This window comes from Salmo trutta, chromosome 3 (genome assembly GCF_901001165.1).
Source record: "Salmo trutta chromosome 3, fSalTru1.1, whole genome shotgun sequence".
NCBI lineage: Eukaryota > Metazoa > Chordata > Actinopteri > Salmoniformes > Salmonidae > Salmo > Salmo trutta.
Window position 1 is genome coordinate 19,374,850 of NC_042959.1, and position 25,868 is coordinate 19,400,717.

At 42.5% G+C, this 25,868-nt stretch overlaps 1 protein-coding gene across 3 annotated transcripts in view; it reads left to right on the top strand.

Moving 5' to 3' along the window:
* diaph2 (diaphanous-related formin 2) overlaps positions 1–25,868 on the top strand; it is a 706,015-nt gene that overhangs the window by 29,997 nt on the left and 650,150 nt on the right. For all 3 annotated transcript variants that reach the window (XM_029725953.1, XM_029725962.1, XM_029725944.1), the window contains exon 3: positions 2,228–2,404. In XM_029725953.1, coding sequence (XP_029581813.1) covers positions 2,228–2,404 — 177 coding nt within the window. The remainder of the gene's footprint in view (positions 1–2,227; positions 2,405–25,868) is intronic.

Sequence of the window (25,868 nt, forward strand, 5' to 3'; positions counted from 1 at the left end):
TGTTCTGGGGAACTATGGTAAGCTTTATAATGTAAAATAATTTTATATTGTAAAATAAGGTGAAATGAAGAACTCAATCTGCTTTATCTCCTAGTCTATTGCACAAGTTGACAGCAAGTATTAACATAAGTAGTTACAAATATTCACATTTATTGAAAAACTTCAAATAAATAGGTACTGGTCGTTGGTAACTTCGGCCTTGTCTTGAAAGGAACAAACATCTGTATTGGGAGATTTTTTTTAGGGGGTCTGTAATGTCTGTTATTGTTGTTTATAGTGGTAATCCGCAGTTATAATAATAACAATGGGGCTGGAGAAATGTAACCACTCTCAAATTCATCTATGGAGGCAAGGACTGATATATTTGTTATATTTTGGTTTCTGATTGGGTACAACAGTTGAACTAAGCTCGTAAATGGTCATTTATTTTCTTCAAGAATCAATGGGTACATATCATTCATTCAAGTCCAAAAATGTATGTCGCAACTGCAGATTGCCCCTTTAAGTGTCTAAAGTGAATTAGAATTTTGTTTGCTTAGGGGTTTTGTTACTAAAAAGGAGGAAGCTAGCCAACAGGTGATCCATTAAAATAACAATGGGAAGTAAATAAGTATTTGTTGTTTATGGCAGAGATACAGTTGGAGGTGTGAGTCATTGTGTAACTATTATCCACCTTTTTCTTCACTGTTCTTAGTAGGGAGGAATATCAACTAGCCTAGACTAGGTTAGTTGGACAATACTTACCTTCACTTCAACACATACACTATTACTGTATATTACAGCAACGATTTATGGACATGCACGAGCCAAACGGGGCTTACTGCTTGGTGTCATTCATAGGTGTGGCTGTTCATGTGTATTGGTTGTTTAGGATATTCTCACACACACTATTTTCAAATGGATCTTATTGTTCATAATGTGCCTTCCCTTCAACAGAACGTACACATAAAAACATTGGCTGACGACATGGTAAGGCGTCCTGTTTTCATTTCTGTGTGTATTTTGTTTTGCATCATCGTCTTTGTGTCATGGCAGCGCAGGAAGATGAACTGACATCTGTGGATTGATCAAGGAAACCAGGGTTACGCAGTTCCTTCTGTTAACCAAGTTGGGTTCCTGTATGATTGTCTTTTCAGTATTTGATGGTTATATTATGTCCCCAAACGATAACGTCCTTTAATATGAAAAAAGTTTAGATCTATGTGACGTCATTGATTTAATTTCCTTTAGTCTTTATTTGTCTTATTCCATTTAATATGTATGTGCACTCATCTATTCCGCACAAGCATAACCCCTAAACCCATATAGCTAATACTAATGACGACTGACTAACAGCGGCTGGTGCGTGGACTTACCCTCTTCTGACTCTGTAACAAAGGTGTGTGCTGCTGGCAGCATCTCGTTTGATCTTGTTCTCTCTTCCGTCATCAGACCTGAATACATATGAGATGCTCTTGATTTAACGCTTGCAGTTCGCACTTTTGGAACTAATCCATTTGTTCCATTGCACCAGGCAAATTAAATAATGTACAGCTCAGGTAAAGGTATGTACATTACACCTACATTTCTTCTGTATTCATCGGTGTAGCTAGAATAGCTGAATACTGTGAGGAGAGAGTATCTTTCTAATGTAGGTATGTTCCTCTGTACTGAAGTTCTACAGACTCTCATAACAGTCTGTGATATTGAACAAACATAACCCACAGGGTTAATAGTAAGTGTGAAGGTGAGTCAAATCTATGACTCTCGCTGTAGTTTACAGTGCACTGTTTTATTATGTACTATTTTCATTCAGATACACATGAACTGTACAGATGAATAAATCAAGGCCAGTTTGAAAGAAAGAACAAGCAATGTTACCCATTGTTCACGCACATCATTTAATCTAACAGAAAAGATGAACGATAAAACATAATGAACGAACACTAGGTCTGTCCCTTGTCATAGGCATACACTTTACTTTAGCCGTCCTGTGGTACCACCCCAACCTGGAATTGAGCCCAGCTGATGCTCGTTTAAATGTTGGGAAGGAGATGGAAAGACATGTCAGGGAAGGCATATGACAGCATTACACAACCTTACAGTATGTTAGCATTCAGAAAGCCTAACACCAAGGGAAATACTCCTAGATAAAGCCTATATGTCAGTATGTAAGCATTCAGAAAGTACTCTGTCATAACGCTTACCGTACGCACTTTGGTAACGCCACATTCTCTTTCCCCTTCAGCGTGACCGGATCACCAGTTTTCGGAAGACTGGGAATAAAAAGGACAAGCCCCTGATTCAGCACTCCACAGACCCCCTGTCCACTCAGGTAGAGATGCCCATGCCCCAGCCCCTCTTCGACGACCGCTCCATGAACCTCTCCGAGAAGGAGATCAATGACCTCTTTGAGAAGATGATGGTAAGTCTGATATAGAGGTCAACCGATTAATCGGAATGGACGATTTAATTAGGGCCGATTTCAAGTTTTCATAACAATCGGAAATCGATATTTTTGGATGCTAATTTTGCCGTTTAAAATAAAAAAATATATATATTTAAATTATTATTATTATTTATTTTTTACCTTTATTTAACTAGGCAAGTCAGTTAAGAACACATTCTTATTTTCAATGACGGCCTAGGAACGGTGGGTTAACTGCCTTGTTCAGGGGCAGAACGACAGATTTGTACCTTGTCAGCTCGGGGATTCAATCTTGCAACCTTACGGTTAACTAGTCCAACGCTCTAACCACCTGCTTTACATTGCACTCCACGAGGAGCCTGCCTGTTACGCGAATGCAGCAAGAAGCCAAGGTAAGTTGCTAGCTAGCATTAAACTTATCTTATAAAAAACAATCAATCAATCATAATCACTAGTTAACTACACATGGTTGATGATATTACTAGTTTATCTAGCCTGTCCTGCGTTGCATATAATCGCTTAGGTACACGTTGCTCGAACCATAAACATCAATGCCTTCCTTAAAATCAATACAAAAGTATATATTTTTAAACCTGCATATTTATTGCCTGCTAACATGAATTTCTTTTAACTAGGGAAAATGTGCCACTTCTCTTGCAAACAGAGTCAGGGTATATGCAGCAGTTTGGGCCGCCTGGCTCGTTGCGAACTGTGTAGACTTTTTCTTCCTAACAAAGACAGCCGACTTCGCCAAACGGGGGATGATTTAACAAAAGCGCATTTGCGAAAAAAGCACAACTGTACCTAACCATAAACATCAATGCCTTTCTTAAAATCAATACACAAAAGTACATATTTTTAAACCTGCATATTTAGCTAAAAGAAATCCAGGTTAGCAGGCAATATTAACCAGGTGAAATTGTGTCATTTTGCATTCGTTGCATGCAGAGTCAGGGTATTTGCAACAGTTTGGGCCGCCTGGCTCGTTGTGAACTAATTTGCCAGAATTTTACCTAATTATGACATAACATTGAAGGTTGTGCAATGTAACAGGAATATTTAGACTTAGGGATGCCACCCGTTAGATAAAATATGGAACGTTTTGTTTTCGAGATGATAGTTTCCGGATTCGGCCATATTAATGACCTAAGGCTCGTATTTCTGTGTGTTATTATGTTAGAATTAAGTCTATGATTTGATAGAGCTGTCTGACTGAGCGATGGTAGGCAGCAGCAGGCTCGTAAGCGTTCATTCAAACAGCACTTTTGTGCGTTTGCCAGCAGCCCTTCGCAATGCATTGCGCTGTTTATGACTTCAAGCCTGTCAGCTCCCAAGATTAGGCTGGTGTAATCGATGTGAAATGGCTAGCTAGTTAGCCGGGTGCGCGCTAATAGCTTTTCAAACGTCACACGCTCTGAGACTTGGAGTAGTTGTTCCCCTTGCTCTGCATGGGTAACGCTGCTTCGAGGGTGGCTGTTGTCGATGTGTTCCTGGTTCGAGCCCAGGTAGGAGCGAGGAGAGGGACGGAAGCTATACTGTTACACTGGCAATACTAAAGTGCCTATAAGAACATCCAATAGTCAAAGGTATATGAAATACAAATCGTGTAGAGAGAAATAGTCCTATAATTCCTATAATAACTACAACCTAAAACTTCTTACCTGGGAATATTGAAGACTCATGTTAAAAGGAACCACCAGCTTTCATATGTTCTCATGTTCTGAGCAGCGACCTTAAACGCTTTTTTCCATGGCACATATTGCACTTTTACTTTCTTCTCCAACACTTTGTTTTTGCATTATTTAAACCAAATCACATGTTTCATTATTTATTTGAGGCTAAATTGATTTTATTGATGTATTATATTAAGTTAAAATAAGTGTTCATTCAGTATTGTTGTAATTGTCATTATTACAAATAAATAAATAAACAAAAAATCGGCCGATTTAATCGGCATCGGCTTTTTTGGTCCTCCAATAATCGGTATCGGAGTTGAAAAATCATAGTCGGTCGACCTCTAGTCTGATACTGTATATTTTCCTTTTGAACCCAGTGTGTGTATATTGCCACCTATAGCCACCACTATCCACAGTGCTCTCCTTTAAGAGTTAATGTACAGAGTCCCTGTGTGGATATGTACTAAAGGATAGCTATTGCTCCCCGGTCCACCTTCCACCGCTACTATCTTGAACCATAAAGACGTAATGGGTGGAATGGACATGGTTACTGCTTCTACGTCTTCAACTCCCTGTGGGGCCTTTTTAGTACTAGCTACCAATCACATTGTTTTACTGTTCACCAGAGTCTCTGATCTTTAAGTGGATCTCCTGATTTCCACTGGTTGTCATAGTAATGATACAATTAGATGTGATGTGTTGACAGCTTGCTGTGGCACATTAAACCAACTCTTGCCAAGGAAATGTAGCAGGTTTCTATTCTATATATTCACATCATGTCAATGTGGGTGCTTTTGTGTCTCAAACTATGCACCACACTTCTCTTCCTTGTAAGCTGCAGGCAGGGAGCTCTGTGCTCAGTCTAAGCCTCTACAGAACAGTACTTACCTGGTTCGCTGCACAGAGCTGAGTCACAGCTCCGAATTCACACTGACGCTTAGCATAGAGAGCACATTGATCACAAAGAGAGACAGGAGGGAGCTTATCAGTGTAACACTGTCGTGACTTCTCAATTAACTCTGTAACTCAAGTTCACTTGACTCAGCCCTCATTCAAACAGAGAGCTCCATCAGAGCTACATCCATCAGTGCTCCATCAGAACTCCATCAGAGCTACAGAGATCACCATCAGAGCTGCGGAGAGCGCCATCAGAGCTCCATAGAGCTACAGAGAGAGCCATCAGAGCTCCATCAGAGCTACTGCGAGTTCCATCCGAGCTACTGAGAGCGCCCCATCCGAGCTACTGAGAGCGCCCCATCCGAGCTACTGAGAGCGCCCCATCCGAGCTACTGAGAGCGCCCCATCCGAGCTACTGAGAGCGCCCCATCCGAGCTACTGAGAGCGCCCCATCCGAGCTACTGAGAGCGCCCCATCCGAGCTACTGAGCGCGCCCCATCCGAGCTACTGAGCGCGCCCCATCCGAGCTACTGAGCGCGCCCCATCCGAGCTACTGAGAGCGCCCCATCCGAGCTACTGTGAGCGCCATCACAACTACTGAGAGCTTGCCTGGCTACCCAGACTCCTTGCTCCGGCCAAACGCTACACACATGGGTAAAGCGGCGGTTTGAAAGCTCCAGAGTGTTACAGAAAGCAACAGAGCTCTCCAGAGAGCTACAGAGAGCTACATCAGAGCAAAATGGCCAAAACTGCCTGTAGAACAATGGAGCTTTATTTTATCTTTGAGTAAACTGGTTGTTTTATTTCAGTGATAATGCCCGAGAAGCCGGTGACCTCGAAGCCAAACACCAGCTTCGAGGCCATTATCACTTTTATACAACGGGTTACCAACATATTCAATAATGATTGACAAATGTTCATTAAAAACCTTATTTTTATGAACTTATTCATACTATTTCATCCTTCCATAAGATATACAGTGGGGCAAAAAAGTATTTAGTCAGCCACCAATTGTGCAAGTTCTCCCACTTAAAAAGATGAGAGAGGCCTGTAATTTTCATCATAGGTACATGTCAACTATGACAGACAAAATTAGAAAAAAAATCCAGAAAATCACATTGTAGGATTTTTAATGAATTTATTTGCAAATTATGGTGGAAAATAAGTATTTGGTCACCTACAAACAAGCAAGATTTCTGGCTCTCACAGACCTGTAACTTCTTCTTTAAGAGGCACCTCTGTCCTCCACTCGTTACCTTTATTAATAGCACCTGTTTGAACTTTTTATCAGTATAAAAGACACCTGTCCACAACCTCAAACAGTCACACTCCAAACTCCACTATGGCCAAGACCAAAGAGCTGTCAAAGGACACGAGAAACAAAATTGTAGACCTGCACCAGGCTGGGAAGACTGAATCTGCAATAGGTAAGCAGCTTGGTTTGAAGAAATCAAATGTGGGAGCAATTATTAGGAAATGGAAGACATACAAGACCACTGATAATCTCTCTCGATCTGGGGCTCCACGCAAGATCTCACCCCGTGGGGTCAAAATGATCACAAGAACGGTTAGCAAAAATCCCAGAACCACACGGGGGGACCTAGTGAATGACCTGCAGACAGCTGGGACCAAAGTAACAAAGCCTACCATCAGTAACACACTACGCCGCCAGGGACTCAAATCCTGCAGTGCCAGACGTGTCCCCCTGCTTAAGCCAGTACATGTCCAGGCCCGTCTGAAGTTTGCTAGAGAGCATTTGGATGATCCAGAAGAGGATTGGGAGAATGTCATATGGTCAGATGAAACCAAAATATTACTTTTTGGTAAAAAATCAACTCGTTGTATTTGGAGGACAAAGAATGCTGAGTTGCATCCAAAGAACACCATACCTACTGTGAAGCACGGGGGTGGAAACATCATGCTTTGGGTCTGTTTTTCTGCAAAGGGACCAGGACGACTGATCCGTGTAAAGGAAAGAATGAATTGGGCCATGTATATTGTGAGATTTTGAGTGAAAACCTCCTTCCATCAGCAAGGGCATTGAAGATGAAACGTGGCTGGGTCTTTCAGCATGACAATGATCCCAAACACACCGCCCGGGCAAGAAGGACTGGCTTCGTAAGAAGCAATTTAAGGTCCTGGAGTGGCCTAGCCAGTCTCCAGATCTCAACACCATAGAAAATCTTTGGAGGGAGCTGAAAGTCCGTGTTGCCCAGCGACAGCCCCAAAACATCACTGCTCTAGAGGAGATCTGCATGGAGGAATGGACAAAACTACCAGCAACAGTGTGTGAAAACCTTGTGAAGACTTACAGAAAACGTTTGACCTGTGTCATTGCCAACAAAGGGTATATAACAAAGTATTGAGATAAACTTTTGTTATTGACCAAATACTTATTTTCCACCATAATTTGCAAATAAATTCATAAAAAATGCTACAGTGTGATTTTCTGGATTTTTTTTCTAATTTTGTCTGTCATAGTTGACGTGTACCTATGATGAAAATTACAGGCCTCTCTCATCTTTTTAAGTGGGAGAACTTGCACAATTGGTGGCTGACTAAATACTTTTTTGCCCCACTGTAGTTCCGACACAAATCTAGGGCTGCTACCCAAGCTGGCTAGTCATTCGTTCTATCGTTTCGGTTGCCAGAGACGTGACCCAGTCGTTCAGTCTTATTGTTTGGACCTATGGACACGACTCAGTTTTACGTTCTAAATGTTCCATTGCCATATTGGCTGGCAACTTATCTTGCTTGCTAGCTAGCCAACTACATTTATGCTGTTTTTTAGTGACATTTATTTAGATACATCTAGGGTTGCAAAGGGTCGGAAACTTTACAGTAAATTTCTGGACATTTTCCTTTTATTTTCCATCAGAGGTTAAAGCCTGGGAATTTTGGGAATTTTGCTTAAATTCATCAAAAAAGTTAGCTTATAACAGTGAACCTTTTTTTGTGGGATACACATTAGGCAATTCTATGTCTTGTGGCATATTTTGGTTAAACTCTATCCAATTCAATGGAATTGCAACCCTCTGCATGCACAGTGCATTCTTCCATCATATGTGCAGTGTACTCTTCCATCACATGTACAGCTGATTCTCAAGATCTTGCACACTGAGATGCTTTTGAGCCCACACTACTACACTGTCTGAGCCAAGGACTACATGCTTTCTGGTAAGGTTTGATTTCAGTACTGGTTGGGGTGAATATACACAGCTCAAAAAAATAAAGGGAACACTAAAATAACACATCCTAGATCTGAATGAATGAAATAATCTTATTAAATACTTTTTTCTTTACATAGTTGAATGTGCTGACAACAAAATCACACAAAAATAATCAATGGAAATCCAATTTAGGTCTGGATTTGGAGTCACACTCAAAATTAAAGTGGAAAACCACACTACAGGCTGATCCAACTTTGTAATGTCCTTAAAACAAGTCAAAATGAGGCTCAGTAGTGTGTGTGGCCTCCACGTGCCTGTATGACCTCCCTACAACGCCTGGGCATGCTCCTGATGAGGTGGCGGATGGTCTCCTGAGGGATCTCCTCCCAGACCTGGACTAAAGCATCCGCCAACTCCTGGACAGTCTGTGGTGCAACGTGGCATTGGTGGATGGAGCGAGACATGATGTCCCAGATGTGCACAATTGGATTCAGGTCTGGGGAACGGGCGGGCCAGTCCATAGCATCAATGCCTTCCTCTTGCAGGAACTGCTGACACACTCCAGCCACATGAGGTCTAGCATTGTCTTGCATTAGGAGGAACCCAGGGCCAACCGCACCAGCATATGGTCTCACAAGGGGTCTGAGGATCTCATCTCGGTACCTAATGGCAGTCAGGCACATTGAAGCTGCCCAGCAACACCGTTGGGGTGGTGTTGTCATCATCGTCTCCTGGAGGGGAAGAAGTCTGTCCAAGAAATGGCCATATCACAGTCGGCCGATATGGACAGCCCCATCAAGATGATCCTCCTGGATGATGTACAATGCCTTGCAAACGTTTTCACCCTCTTGGCATTTTCCCATTTTGTTGCATTACAACCTGTAATTTAAATGGATTTTTATTTGGATTTCATGTAATGGACGTACACAAAATAGTCCAAATTGGTGAAGTGAAATGAAAAAAAATTACTTGCTTCAAAAAAATTAAAAAGGGAAAAGTGGTGCGTGCATATGTATATACCCCCTTTGCTTTGAAGTCCCTAAATAAGATCTGGTACAACCAATTACCTTCAGAAGTCACAAAATTTGTTAGATTGCGCACAGGTGGACTTTATTTAAGTGTCACATGATCTGCCACATGATCTCAGTATATATACACCTGTTCTGAAAGGCCCCAGAGTCTGCAACACCACTAAGCAAGGGGTACCACCAAGAAAGCAGCACCATAAAGACCAAGGAGCTCGCCAAACAGGTCAGGGACAAAGTTGTATAGAAGTACAGATCAGGGTTGGGTTATAAAAAAATATCAAAATATTTGAACATCCCACAGAGCACGATTAAATCCATTATTAAAAAATTGAAAGAATATGGCACCACAACAAACCTGCCAAGAGAGGGCCGCCCACCAAAACTCACGGACCAGGCAAGGAGGGCATTAATCAGAGAGGCAACAAAGAGACCAAAGAAGGAAGGAGCTGCAAAGCTCCACAGCGGAGATTGAAGTATCTGTCCATAGGACCACTTTAAGCTGTACACTCCACAGAGCTGGGCTTTACAGAAGAGTGGCCAGAAAAACTGTTTGGTGTTCGCCAAAATGCATGTAGGAGACTCCCCAAACATACGGTTGAAGGTACTCTGGTTAGATGAGACTAAAATTGAGCTTTTTGGCCATCAAGGAAAAAGTAAACCCAACACCTCTCATCACCCCGAGAACACCATCCCCACAGTGAAGCGTGGTGGCAGCATCATGCTGTGGGGATGTTTTTCATCGCTAGACTGGGAAACTGGTCAGAATTGAAGGAATGATGGATGGCGCTAAATACATGAAAATTCTTGAGGGAAACCTGTTTGTCTTCAAGAGATTTGAGACTGGGACGGGGGTTCACCTTCCAGTAGGACAATGACCCTAAGCATCCTGCTAAAGCAACACTCGAGTGGTTTAAGGGGAAACATGTAAATGTCTTGGAATGACCTAGTCAACGCCCAGAACTTAATCCAATTGGGAATCTGTGGTATGATTTAAAGATTGCTGTACACCACCGGAACCCATCCAACTTGAAGGAGCTGGAGGAGTTTTGCCTTGAAGAATGGGCAAAAATCCCAGTGGCTAGATGTGCCAATCTTATAGAGACATATCCTAAGAGACTTGCAGCTGTAATTGCTCCAAAAGGTGGCTCTACAATGTATTGACTTTGGGGTGGGGGGTGGGGGGGTGAATAGATATGCACGTTCAAGTTTTCTGTTTTTCTGTTTTATTTCTTGTTTGTTTCACAATAAAAAATATTTTGCATCTTCAAAGTGGTAGGCATGTTGTGCAAATGAAATGATACAAACCCCCCAAAAATCAAATTTTAATTCCAGGTTGTAAGGCATCAAAATAGGAAAAATGCCAAGGGGGTGAATACTTTCGCAAGCCACTGCATTTTGGGAGAGAGTGGTAAGCAGCCTGAAACTCCTGAAACCTTTAACAGTAGCCATTGCACAGGTTGAAGGAGACAATGCCATCCTGTCTGATGTTCAGAGTCTGCTTGCAGATGTAAGAGAATAAATCCGTTCTGCCTTGTCCACTTCACTTTTGCTCCAAGCAGAGGAAACTGCAGTTCTGAAGACTATACACGTCGCAGCGTACATGTTGGACCCAAGTATGCTGGCAAGAGCATCCTATCTGGTGCAGAGATCAACAAGGCCTATTGTGTCATCATTACTGTTTCTCCCCACCTTGGCCTGGATGAGGGCAAGGTTCTTGGCGGTCTGGCGAAGTACACTTCCAAGCAAGGGCTTTGGGATGGAGATGCAATATGGCAGTCGTGCCAACATATCTCATCAGCCACCTGTTGGAAGGGACTTTGTGAATCTGAGGCTCTTTCCCCTGTTGCCTCCATCATCCTCCAAAGCTCACTAACATCAGCTGCCTCAGAGCGCAACTGGTCCTTGTTTGGGAACACACACACCAAAGCACGCAACAGGCTGACCAATACAAGGGTAGAAAAATGGTGGCCATCCGGGCAAATTTGAGGCTTTTTGAACCTGACAACGAGCCATCCTCTACAAGGTTGGAAAGTGACAGTGAAGATGAGACCTCAGAGTGATGTTCAAGAGGTGGACATTGAGGAGATCCGGGGAGAAGACATGGAAGCCTGAAAGGAAGACAACCAAAGCTTTAGTTTCTAGACTATCATTTTACAGATGTATGTTGAAAATGTTTTTGGGAGATGCGATGGATCATTGGGGATCATTCAATATTCCCTTTTGTTGTTCAGTGAAATCATCCCATGTGAAGAGTCAACTGATTTAATTAAAGTTCAATTCATAATTTAAAAAAAAGATATATATTTCTATTGGAAGGATTTAATCATTTGTAATTATGTCTACTTATAAGGTAAAATGTTTGTTTCTGTCTACATATGATATGGTAAATATATCCAATGAAAAAAAACGACATTTAAATGGTATTAATATAATTTGCATATATTTCCGTTAATTCCCCTTAATTCCCATATATTCCCATTAATTCTGACGGAAAGTTTCCACCTCCTGAATATTCCCCAAATGCGCAACCCTAGATACATCCATAATAATGAGCTAATGATGTGGGATTTCCTCTGATAGTTGATAGGCCTTTGTATATATCCATAAAAATGATGCTAATTCATGATTTTGACTGGCTGAGGAAAAACTGCCCGCTTGTTTGTCTTATCCCAACTCCCGACACGTTCATTACAATGGGACAGCTGGAGATATTGAAACAAAGTAGCACATGTCAGAGAGACCAGATCGCAAGGTTTATATAAATCTCCGCTGTTGAAAACTAAATGTAAAATGTGAGATAATGTCGAGATTATTTTTATAGTGAAGATGATGTTTATACTTTTCCTTGGTGGAGCTGATGAGAAAGTGCTTTGCTCAGTCAAATGGAACAGAGTAAATGGGCATTTTAACATCATAGATTTAGCCGGTGGTAACTTGTAGGGACCGGCTGGAATGCGGTTTTAACCAATCAGCATTCAAGATTAGACCCACCCGTTGTATAACTGACCACTGTTATGAACCCAAAAAATAAGCTTGTTTTACTTCAATGTTTGTAAACAAAGTCAATGTAAACAAACACTGACTGTATAGCCTCAACGTGGTTAAAACTATGTATGGTCAATCCTTGCATTCATAGCTCTGTCTACATTTTGGTTACATTTCTCCAGCTTTTTACAGAAAAAGGGGAGGGGAGTATGCTTTTTAATTGTTAATACTGCTGATTGATGCTTTATGTTAGCCTATTTCTTTATAGATACTCTATATAACTATTGAGACAACCATACAATTCTGTAGTGAGTGTGATACAGAGCATTTGGTTACTGTAATTACTACTTCCTGTTACCAGTGAAGATGCATCTTTTTCGACTGAATATCACCAGATATCAGACAGGTATTTATAGGGTAACACTCATATGGCTTTAACATGCTCCTCCTGTTGTGTTATGAGCTAGAGTGTGCCTATCTACCCAAGTGTGGTAATAAACTATGAATTTGTATCAGTTAAACCTGTTGTTGTGTGTTTCCATTGAGTGTTAGTAGCAGTTTATATCCAAGCAAGAAGAAGTTGAGGTATCTATGCCTGTAGCTAGCCAGTCAGCCCAGCAGGCTGTGAATCCCCATCATTGAGGATAGAAGATTATTCCACTATTAACAACTAACAGCGTGACAATAAAAAAACTTATTAACTGCAGATAAGGAAGCCTACATTATAAAACATCTGAATTCGAAGAATGTTAGCTTCTAGTCACTGTGCAGTTAGATGTAATTAATTGTACTAATACATGACATGTACATGGTGTCCTATCCTTACATGGTGTGAGTCCATATTTAAAGGTAAACAAGGGTAGCTGTGTTCCCACATACATCCAAGGAGGGACATTGCTTTATTTTTTATTAAATGTTTTATATTAAAACCCTCATACACCCCCCCCCCCTCCCACATGGCTTTAGTAGGAGAGGACATGTTGATCAATGAGCTTTCCCATGGAACTCGCTGGGTAAAGCTCAACATTATCCCCTTGTGGGGTTCTGCTTGACTTAATGAAAGGAGAGGAAAAAGGATGCTTGACATTCCCATCAGATTTACGGTTGTTTGTTTGATTTATACTGTGAAGCATTTGATCATCACAGAGATTAGTCATTTTGTCACTGGAGCATATGCTACATTAACCCCAAGTACTAAGTAGGAGCATGTACTACACTGAACAAATGCAACATTTCAAGGATGTTAAAGTTCATAAAAGGGAATCAGTCAATTTTAAATATACTGTTTGTCACAGATACCTTTAAAACAAAGGTAGGGGAGTGGATCAGAAAACCAGTCAGTATCTGGTATGACCACCATTTGCCTCATGCTGCGTGACATATCTCCTTCGCATAGAGTTGATCAGGCTAGAACATGCTCAATAACAGGTATGTAAACAACATTTGAGTGAAATAAGCTTTTTGTGCATATCAAACATTTCTGGGATCTTTTATATCGGCTCATGAAACATGTGACCAACACTTTACATGTTGCGTTTATATTTTTGTTCAGTATACATTTAACCCAAGTACAAGGTAGTCTGACTAGCCTTGCTTGAGGTAATAGCTTCCTTGGACCTTTAATAATCCATAGGTTATGTAAATTGAATGACTTATGGATGAAAACTTTGGAAGCTTTTCAGTATGGGTATACTGTACCATACTGTAAGTGCTCACCCTGCACCTTGTTGATGAGACTTTTTTGAATGTTACATGTTAAGTTAAACTCATACCCATCTTGTTGTATTGTATTCATTGACTTCAGTAGCGCTTTAACACCATCCAACCCCGCTTACTGGTTGATAAACTGGTGAATTTAGGTGTCAACTCTTTACCGATCAAGTGGATTAATAGTTTCCTTGTGAACTGTACTCAACAAGTGAAGTTTAACTCCGCCATCTCTACGTCTAGAACGGTATGTACGGTAGCCCCTGAAGGTAGCGTACTTTCACCGATAGTGTACACCCTGTACCCAAATGATTGTCAAGCCTCTGACTCAGCCCACAAGTTTTTAAATATGAAGATCACACCGCTGTTGTGGGTTTCCTCCACCCAGCCTCTCGTCAAGGTTTTGACAGAGAAACGTAAAAATTCGTCCAGTGGTGTACAGATAACTTTCTTGACGTAAACGTTAAGAAAACAAAAGAGATGGAAATTGTTTTCAGAAGGAACAAAACTACCCCCGCCAAAGATCAATGGGGAATCAGTCCATAGAGTGACCACGTATACAGTTGAAGTCGGAAGTTTACATACACTTTGGTTGGAGTCATTAAAACTCAATATTCAACCACTCCACAAATTTCTTGTTAACAAACTATAGTTTTGGCAAGTCGGTTAGGACATCTACTTTGTGCATGACACAAGTAATTTTTCCAACAATTTATTATTGTTTCACTTATAATTCACTATCACAATTCCAGTGGGTCAGAAGTTTACATACACTAAGTTGACTGTCCCTTTAGCTTGGTAAATTCCAGAAAATTATGTCATGGCTTTAGAAGCTTCTGACAGGCTAATTGACATAATTTGAGTCAATTGGAGGTGTACCTGTGGATGTATTTCAAGGCCGACCTTCAAACTCAGTGCCTCTTTGCTTGACATCATGGGAAAATCAAAAGAAATCAGCCAAGACCTCATTAAATAAATTGTAGACCTCCACAAGTCTGGTTCATCCTTGTTTGCAATTTCCAAACGCCTGACGGTACCACGTTCATCTGTACAAACAATAGTACGCAAGTATAAACACCATAGTACCACTCAGCCGTCATACCGCTCATGAAGAACACGCGTTCTGTCTCCTAGAGATTAATGTACTTTGGTGCGAAACATGCAAGTCAATCCCAGAACAACAGCAAATTACCTTGTGAAGATGCTAGAGGAAACGGGTACAAAAGTATCTATATCCACAGTAAAATGAGTCCTATATCGACATAAACTGAAAAGCCGCTCAGCAAGGAAGAAGCCACTGTTCCAAAACCGCCATAAAAAAAGCCAGACTACAGTTTGCAACTGCACATGGGGACAAAGATCGTACTTTTTGGAGAAATATCCTCTGGTCTGATGAAACAATAATAGAACTGTTTGGCCATAATGACAATCGTTATGTTTGGAGGAAAAAGGGGGATGCTTGCAAGCCAAAGAACACATCCCAAACGTGAAGCACGGGGGTGGCAGCATCATGTTGTGGGGGTGCTTTGCTGCAGGAGGGACTGGTGCACTTCACAAAATAGATGGCATCATGAGGTGGGAAAATTATGTGGATATATTGAAGCAACATCTCAAGACATCAGTCAGGAAGTTAAAGCTTGGTCGCAAATGGGTCTTCCAAATGGACAATGACCCCAAGCATACTTCCAAAGTTGTGGCAAAATGGCTTAAGGACAACAAAGTCAAGGTATTGGAGTGGCCATCACAAAGCCCTGACCTCAATCCCATAGAAAATGAGTGGACAGAACTGAAAGGCGTGTGCGAGCAAGGAGGCCTACAAACCTGACTTAGTTACACCAGCTATGTCAGGAGGAATGGGCCAAAATTCACCCAACTTATTGTGCGAAGCTTGTGAAAGGCTACCCAAAACGTTTGACCCAAGTTAAACATTTTAAAGGCAATGCTATCAAATACTAATTGAGTGTATGTAAACTTCTGGCCCACTGGGAATGTGATGAAAGAAATTAAAACTGAAATAAATCGCTGCTATTATTCTGACATTTCACATTCTTAAAATAAAGTGGTGATCCTAACTGACCTAAGACAGGGAATCTTTACTAGAATTAAATGTCAGGAATTGTGTTTAAATGTATTTGGCTATGGTGAATGTAAACTTCCAACTTCAACTAAGTACCTGGGAATCACAATAGATTTACTGAAATTCAATGACTGCCTTTGCAAAGATAAAGAAATTGCTACAGAGAATATATATATATTTTTACACAAACTGAGCCATTTTAATGTTGACTGCCATATCTTACAAATGTTCTATAAATCTGTCCTGCAGAGTGTGCTGTCCTTTTGGTCTGATATGCGCGTTCTGAAACATGCGAGTGCAAGACCTAGTTAAGCTTCACAAACTCTTCCTCCTAAAACTTGAAAGAATTTTACAGGACAGTGCTCATCCCCTTCACTTAAAATTCAGTCACAGTAGCAGCCGGACAAGGGGAAAGGGACTTCTTCAAAATAAAATTAAAACAGATAGATATGGTCTCTTTTATTCCAACAGCCATTAGGCTGTATAAAATGTTGGTCCCTCGAGTATACAGCATATTGCTCTTTCACTTTAAATGTCTAGCTATAGCATACTGTCTTTTTAAGCACATGACCAAATGAATTTCCCCCTGGTGGAATAATAAAGTTGATCTGAATAAAGTTGATCTGAATCTCTGAGGTCAAACCTGTTTTGCAACCCCTGCTTTTTACTCCATAGAAACTGGCCCTGGCTGGCTCTTTGTGTATTCTGCCAGATTGAAAATCTAACAAAAAGCTTTCAGCCCATTTCTTTGAAGCGGGCAAGGCTAAATTACCCAGGCTTCATTGCATAGGTCTCTCTGTGTGTGTGTGTGTGTGTGTGTGTGTGTGTGTGTGTGTGTGTGTGTGCGTCTCTATGTACCTTTTATCATACAATGGTCTTTATTGCGGGAGCCAAAGATGCTCCCTCTTATTTATTTTTTTCATCACAAGCCGCTTTGTGCTTTCTGGCTTCTTGGTGTTTTGTTGCCGCTTGGTGTTTTCTTGCTGCTCTGTGCTTTCCTGCTTCAGCGTGCCTCATGCCCTGCCTGTCACTCAGCTCACCTCTCAATTTCTGTGTTTGTGCTCACCACGCCGTGACATTAAACTCAGGCTTCCATTTGCTCAGTGACGGAAGGCATGTTTCACGGCGGCTGAAAATGTGTTGCGCCGAGAACCCTCACTGAAAGCGAGATCACAGTAATGAATTTTAAGTAAAAGGATTTGTATTATCTTTACGTGCTTTTGAAGCCACCAGCACCAACTTGCCCGTATCTATATAAGGCAGAGCATGTTCACAGCTGAAGTACCACCAGCAGCCTATGTTGAAATGATAATACAACTTGAATTGGAGTAGCTAAGTCTAGTCAAATGCATCATCTTATTCTCAATACATAGATACTCAATACAGAGTGTGTGCATTTGGTTGTTCTCTGTGTGTCTCCTCGTATCCCCAGCTCTTATTGATCGATAACATAGCATACACTGCTGTTTTCAAATGAGTTCCAAATTAGGGTGTTAGTGCTGACCAAGGAGACCTCTGGTGTGCTTTAATGACTAGGACAAATCCAAATGGGTTTTTCTTTCAGCATGTTGTCTGCATGTCACTCAAAGCTAGAATAAGCCCATAATGCTGCCAGGTCATCAAAAGGTTCTGGGAAGAAGAGCTGCACAGGGTCGGTTGGTTGATGCAGACAAATGATCTTCTCCCGGCCTGTTAAGAAACCACTGGAGGAGTGTTAGTGTAGGGTGTAGTGTTAGTGTAACAGTAGTGGTAGTGTATGGACTGTGGTGTTTAGTGTTAACATTTGTGCTAGTTCCAATAGGGGTGGTATGTTGCCTAGCGGTTAGAGCGTTGGGCCAGTTACCGGAAGGTCGCTGGTTTGAATACCCAAGCCAACAAGGTGAAAATCTTCCGATTTGCCTGTGAGCAAGGCACTTTACACTAATTTGGTCCAGGGGTGCCATGCTTATATGGCTGACCCTGTAAACAACACATTTCACTGCACCTATCCAGTGTTTATGACAGTACTTTGGGTGTATTACTATAGTGTGTACTGAAGTGTTAGTGTTACAGTTTGTGTTAGTGTTACAGTACTGTGTAGTGTTAGCGTTACATTTCTGTGCAGTGTGTACAGTGGTAGTGTTACAGTACTGTAGTGGTAGTGTTACAGTACTGTGCAGTGTGTACTGTAGTTTTAGTGTTACAGTACTGTAGTGTTTGTTATAGTACTGTAGTGTTAGTTACAGTACTGTAGTGTTAGTGTTACAGTACACTGTAGTGTTACAGTACGGTGGTGTTGGTGTTACAGTAGTGTTAGTGTTATAGTAGTGGTAGTGAAGGTGTTACAGTACTGTGGTAGTAGTGTTAGTGTTACAGTAGTGTTAGTGTTACAGTACTGTAGTGGTGGTGTTGCAGTGCTGTAGTGGTGGTGTTACAGTACTGTGGTGGTGTTACGGTGGTGGTGGTGTTACAGTAGTGATAGTGTTACAGTACGGTAGTGTTACAGTATTGTAGTGGTGGTGTTACAGTATTGTAGTGGTGGTGTTACAGTATTGTAGTGGTGGTGTTACAGTATTGTAGTGGTGGTGTTACAGTACTGTAGTGGTGGTGTTACAGTACGCTGGTGTTGGTGTTACACTACTGTAGTGGTGGTGTTACAGTACGGTGATGTTACAGTATTGTAGTGGTGGTGGAACAGTACTGTAGTGTTAGTGTTACAGTACTGTGTAGTGTGTACTGTAGTAGTGGTGTTACAGTACACTGTAGTGGTGGTGTTACAGTACGGTGGTGTTACAGTAGTGGTAGTGTTACAGTAGTGGTAGTGTTACAGTACTGTAGTGGTGGTGTTGCAGTGCTGTAGTGGTGGTGTTACAGTACTGTGGTGGTGTTGTGGTGGTGTTACAGTAGTGATAGTGTTACAGTACTGTAGTGTTACAGTATTGTAGTGGTGGTGTTACAGTATTGTAGTGGTGGTGTTACAGTATTGTAGTGGTGGTGTTACAGTACTGTAGTGGTGGTGTTACAGTACGCTGGTGTTGGTGTTACACTACTGTAGTGGTGGTGTTACAGTACGGTGATGTTACAGTATTGTAGTGGTGGTGGAACAGTACTGTAGTGTTAGTGTTACAGTACTGTGTACTGTAGTAGTGGTGTTACAGTACACTGTAGTGGTGGTGTTACAGTACGGTGGTGTTACAGTAGTGGTAGTGTTACAGTACTGTAGTGGTAGTGTAGTGTTACAGTAGTGGTAGTGTTAGTGTTACAGTAGTGTAGTGTGTCGTGTTAGTGTTACAGTAGTGGTAGTGTTACAGTAGTTTTCAGGGTGTAGTGTTAGTGTTACAGTGGTGGTAGTGTAAGCGTTACAGTAGTGTAAGTGTTACAGTAATGGTAGTGTTGGGTGTAGTGTTAGTGTTACAGTAGTGTGTAGTGTTGTGGTAGTGTAAGCGTTACAGTAATGGTAGTGTAGGGTGTAGTTTTAGTGTTACAGCAGTGATAGTGTTAACGTTACAGTAGTGTTAGTGTTACCATAGTGTTAGTGTTACCATAGGGTTAGTGTTACCATAGGGTTAGTGTTACCATAGGGTTAGTGTTACCATAGTGTTAGCGTTACCATAGTGTTAGTGTTACAGTAGTGTAGTGTTAGCGTTACAGTAGTGTAGGCTGTGGTGTTAGTGTTACGGTTGTGTAGGGTTTAGTGTTACGGTTGTGTAGGGTGTAGTGTTATTGTTACAGTAGTGTATGGTGTAGTGTTAACATTACAGTAGTGGTAGTGTTAGCATTACAGTAGTGTAGTGGTAGTGTTACAGTAGTGGTAGTGTTACGGTAGTGGTAGTGTTAGCATTACAGTAGTGTAGGGTGTAGTGGTAGTGTAGGGTGTAGTGGTAGTGTTACAGTAGTGGTAGTGTTACGGTAGTGGTAGTGTTACCGTAGTGTTAGTGGTAGTGTAGCATTAGCGTTACAGTAGTGTAGAGTGTGGTGTTAGTGTTACAGTAGGGTGTGGTGTTAGTGTTACGGTTGTGTAGGGTGTGGTGTTAGTGTTACAGTAGTGTAGGGTGTAGTGTTAGCGTTACAGTAGTGTAGGGTGTAGTGTTAGCGTTACAGTAGTGTAGGGTGTAGTGTTAGCGTTACAGTAGTGTAGGGTGTAGTGTTAGCGTTACAGTAGTGTAGGGTGTAGTGTTAGTGTTACAGTAGGGTGTAGTGTTAGTGTTACAGTAGGGTGTGGTGTTAGTGTTACAGTAGTGTAGGGTGTAGTGTTAGTGTTACAGTAGGGTGTGGTGTTAGTGTTACAGTAGTGTAGGGTGTAGTGTTAGTGTTACGGTTGTGTAGGGTGTAGTGTTACGGTTGTGTAGGGTGTAGTGTTACGGTTGTGTAGGGTGTAGTGTTACGGTTGTGTAGGGTTAGTGTTACGGTTGTGTAGGGTTAGTGTTACGGTTGTGTAGGGTTAGTGTTACGGTTGTGTAGGGTTAGTGTTACGGTTGTGTAGGGTTAGTGTTACGGTAGTGTGTGGTGTTAGTGTTACGGTAGGGTGTGGTGTTAGTGTTACTGTAGTGTAGGGTGTGGTGTTAGTGTTACGGTTGTGTAGGGTGTGGTGTTAGTGTTACGGTAGTGGTAGTGTTAGTGTTAGGGTAGGGTGTGATGTTAGTGTTACAGTAGTGGTTGTGTAGTTTTAGCGTTATGGTTGTGTAGTTTTAGCGTTTCGGTTGTGTAGTGTTAGCATTACGGTTGTGTAGTGTTAGCGTTACGGTAGTGTTAGTGTTACAGTAGGGTGTGGTGTTAGTGTTACAGTAGTGGTTGTGTAGTGTTAGCATTACGGTTGTGTAGGGTGTAGTGTTAGTTTTACGGTAGTGGTAGTGTGTACTGTAGTGTGTAGTGTTCATGTTATACCAGTGGCTGCCTGGGAGTCACATTAAGGCTGCTGTGGCTTCCACTCCGCCACAAGGAGTGTGTGTGTTGTGCAGCGTCCTTGGGTTCTTTAGTCTTGATGTGCACAGCTGGACCCCGGAGTCGGAGCCCCTGATATAAATTCACAGCGGTAAATCCTCTGATGAAATCTCCCATTGGAGGAAGCGTCTTTGGCGAGAAGGAGGCGCTGTGGCAGGATTCTTAATATGGGACTTGGTGCTGGGAAAACAGCGAGCCGCCATGTGATACACGTGTTTCAGTCCTCATTTAGCCAGCGGCAAACCTCCTTCTTCAGGATTCTGTACCCCTACCCATCAGCTCCATCGCTCCCATCTAACATGAACATTCAGACACGTTTCATACAAGGGCGGGCTAGGAGGGACGAGGATGGGGTTGTGATGACCGGCGAGGATGCCTCAGGATGGACAAGCGGACAGAGGGACGGGTCACTCCTCTTCTCTAGGCCATGCCCTCCAGACCAACACGTCTGTCTCTGTGTGAATGATGTTATTGGAACGACCACCGCTCGCCTGGTCCACCGCTGTGAATCACGTTACGTACAGACACACAGTCAGAGAGATGAGCAATAGGCAGCAGCATTGTACATGATAACACGCTTCTCCATCTTGGCACAGAATGTTCCAAGGATGCACCCCAAATAGCACCCTGTCCACTCTGTTATACTGCAGGGTGGATATCATACCAACCTGTCGCTATTGTGGAAGAATATTTCCTTGGCCTATTCTGTATACAGTGTGCTACTTATGACCGGGGCCCATTGATGCATCACACTCCGGCCTCTTCTTCCACTTGTAGTTATCACTGTTACTAGCTGTGGGTCGTATCCACATTACCTCCCGTTGCTTTGCCTGTTTGTCTTATTGCTTGTCTGTAATATTCCAGGTATTCTAGGAGGAGAATACCTGGAACTGATGTGTATCTGTGAACTGCCATCAACCTGTTCTTCTAGTTTTCAGTTTTATGACCTCTTTATGATTCCTTTCTTCAGCCTTGGCAGTTAATAGATCCAAATGATGACCCTCGTCCCCCCACCTAATGCCCACTGAAGTCGTAGAAGAGAGTGAGAGACCGAGGGAATGAAAGTGACCATTGCAGAGTGCTGTGCGGATGAGGCTTGTTTGAGCCTTTGTGTGCCTATGACTCACTGCCAGGAGCAGCATTCTCCATAATAACAGCTTCTCTGTGATTCTCCATTGCAGTTACACTTTCCCTCTGTACTTAAAGCACAGAAGAGGAGAGACACGATGTACCCCTATACGCCATGAATCTAACTTGTGGAGAAAATATTACATTTGTCAAAGCAAATCAAAACATGCTTTCTCTCCTCCTCCTCCTCCTCATACTTCTGTCCTACTGGATCGTGGCTCTTGTCCATATGCATTTCAATAGAAGACAGCTATGACGGTACACATACATTATCCCATGCAATCGGAGCCAATCTGCGTTCACAGGCAGCACATATCTCCGCATTGCTCTGTGATTTATTTTTATTATTCGTTTAAAAAAATATATATTTACCCCTTTTTCTCCCCAATTTCTTGGTATCCAATTGGAAGTTTTACAGTCTTGTCCCATTGCTGCAACCCCCGTACGGACTCGGGAGAGGCGAAGGTCGAGAGCCGTGCATCCTCCGAAACACAACCCAGCCAAGCCGCACTGCTTCTTGACACAACGCCCGCTTAACCCGGAAGCCAGCCGCACCAATGTGTTGGAGGAAACATCGTACACCTAGCGACCGTGTCAGCGTGCATCCGCCCGGCCAGCCACAGGAGTCACTAGTGCGCGATGGGACACGAGCATCCCTGCCGGCCTTACCCGGACGGCGCTGAGCTAATTGTGCGCCGGCACATGGGTCTCCCAGTCACGGCTGTGCCACTCGGGAGGCCCCGCTCTGTGATTTCGGACGTATCTGAGGCAGTCTCAAGTTGTTTCCCACAGTATTCAGGCCATGCAGAGTTGAGGCCCAGTCCGTTCGGCTGAAAGAACACACGCAGATGTCTCCACTACCGCCAGATAGCTCCACACACAGTCAAGTGTTTGGGGTTGCCTGTGTAAATGTTTAATTTACCCGAGTCGGCAGCCAGGGATATCTTGGGATTCTTCCACGCGGACCTGCGAGGATATCATTATGAATGGATCATAAATCATTTTTGGGAGGCGGAACACAGAGAAGCTTTTCTCTTCCAGTTGGCCCAGATGAGTACTCCGCAGGCCCAACTGTCTCCCCCCTCTCTGTCCCTTCATCCCCCCCTTTATTCTCCACTTCGCGTTTTTCCTTGTTTAATAAATGCCAATTAACCGGCCAAATTAGCAGAGTTCAGAGATGAATTAAAAAGCCTGCCGGTCCCTCCATTAGAAAACTGGTAAAAGTTTCTACTCCCTAGTGGGTCATGCTACCCTTAATGGTAATACCCATGATGCTGTACCTAGTGGATTATGATACCTTAATGGTAATAACCATGATGCTGTACCTAGTGGATCATGATGCTGTACCTAGTGGATCATGATGCTGTACCTAGTGTATCATGATACCTTAATGGTAATACCCATGATGCTGTGCCTAGTGGATCATGATACCTTAATGGTAATACCCATGATGCTGTACCTAGTGGATCATGATAACTTAATGGAAATAACCATGATGCTGTACCTAGTGGATCATGATGCTGTACCTAGTGGATCATGATACCTTAATGGTAATAACCATGATGCTGTACCTAGTGGATCATGATGCTGTACCTAGTGGATCATGATACCTTAATGGTAATAACCATGATGCTGTACCTAGTGGATCATGATGCTGTACCTAGTGGATCATGATGCTGTACCTAGTGGATCATGATACCTTAATGGTAATAACCATGATGCTGTACCTAGTGGATCATGATGCTGTACCTAGTGGATCATGATGCTGTACCTAGTGGATCATGATACCTTAATGGTAATAACCATGATGCTGTACCTAGTGGATCATGATGCTGTACCTAGTGGATCATGATGCTGTACCTAGTGGATCATGATACCTTAATGGTAATAACCATGATGCTGTACCTAGTGGATCATGATGCTGTACCTAGTGGATCATGATGCTGTACCTAGTGGATCATGATGCTGTACCTAGTGGATCATGATACCTTAATGGTAATAACCATGATGCTGTACCTAGTGGATCATGATGCTGTACCTAGTGGATCATGATGCTGTACCTAGTGGATCATGATACCTTAATGGTAATAACCATGATGTTGTGCCTTACAACAGCCACAGACCATACTGTGCCAGTCAATAGCCCACAGAATAAAAGGGACAGGAATTGAAATCCCTTCACCAAATGTTAGATCATATAGTAGACATATACCGTAAGGTTGTTTTATCTATGGCGGCGCCCCAAATTTTCTTCACAGTGCACTACTTTTGACAAGGGCCGAAAGTAGTGCATTATATGGGGAATAGGGTCCCATTTGGGATGCAACCTATCTCTGTTATATTCTGGGCTATACATTAGTGATGGGGGAAATAGATAGTTACATATCAAGATATTCTTTTTGAAGATGTATCGTTTCACAATATCACAATATTATTTTTGTGCTAGTTGGCTTTACCTGCACAAACTCATAGCTTGTTCTCCATCTTCTTTTTAAATAGGGAGCCAATTTGTTTTCAGCACTTTCATTTCCATGACTGATCAAAACATGTTTTCTCGTGGCTCTCCCTTGTCTCTCTGTAGCAGACATATGGTGAGCAATATGTCTGGAAAATCGCATCACAATAAAATCACAGTATCGAATCGCAGTCCATATAGAATCCCAGTCCTTCTGTACATCAACCACCACCTTCTGCAAAAGAAGCTCAGTCAAACCACTGTGTACAGAAAGACATCAAACAAAAGAAAAACACACAATTCTCCCACTAGAGTGCAGCCTTGTTCCACAGCAGCACCACTCAGCCATATCACTTTAGCCATGTGTTTTTCTGTGTCATTCTGTCCATACCTTTGTCTGAGAGTGCTCCAAATAAACATCCTCCCATCCTCCTGCTATCCTCATCATCATGTCATTCCCCTGCTTTTAGTGCTCTTCTTTCCATCCCTCACTCCCTCCATCCCCTCATCTCTTTGACAAGAAAGGGCCTTTTCGTGATGCAGAGTAAAACGTAGCATGTTTGCTGAAGATAATAGCTAATAAGACATTGGCTACTGTCCATCCAGGCGCTGTGGTATGACAGTGTTGGATGGTAATCATCCTTACCCATCCACTGTACAGGCAGTGTTGTATGATATCCACTCTGTTGCATAACATAGGGTAATGCATCATGGCCTCACTCTTCTGTTTCCAGGGGTAGTTATCACTTTCGCTAGCTGTGGGCTTGTCCACATTACCTCCTATTGCTATGCCTGTCTGTCATATTGCCTATAGAGGGGGGGGGGGGGGGACTGTGTACCCCAACTGTAGGACAGAACCCTATAGAGAGAGGGGGGGGACTGTGTACCCCAACTGTAATACAGAACCCTATAGAGAGAGGGGGAGGGACTGTGTACCCTCAACTGTACTATAGAACCCTAGAGAGAGAGGGAGGTACTGTGTACCTTCAACTGTAGTACAGAACCCTATAGAGAGAGGGAGGTACTGTGTACCCTCAACTGTAGTACAGAACCCTATAGAGAGAGGGAGGTACTGTGTACCTTCAACTGTAGTACAGAACCCTATAGAGAGAGGGGGAGGGACTGTGTACCTTCAACTGTAGTACAGAACCCTATAGAGAGAGGGGGGGACTGTGTACCTTCAACTGTAGTACAGAACCCTATAGAGAGGGGGGGGACCGTGTACCCTCAACTGTAGTACAGAACCCTATAGAGAGAGGGAGGGACTGTGTACCTTCAACTGTAGTACAGAACCCTATAGAGAGAGGGAGGGACTGTGTACCCTCAACTGTAGTACAGAACCCTATAGAGAGAGGGGGGACTGTGTACCCTCAACTGTAGTACAGAACCCTATAGAGAGAGGGGGGGACTGTGTACCC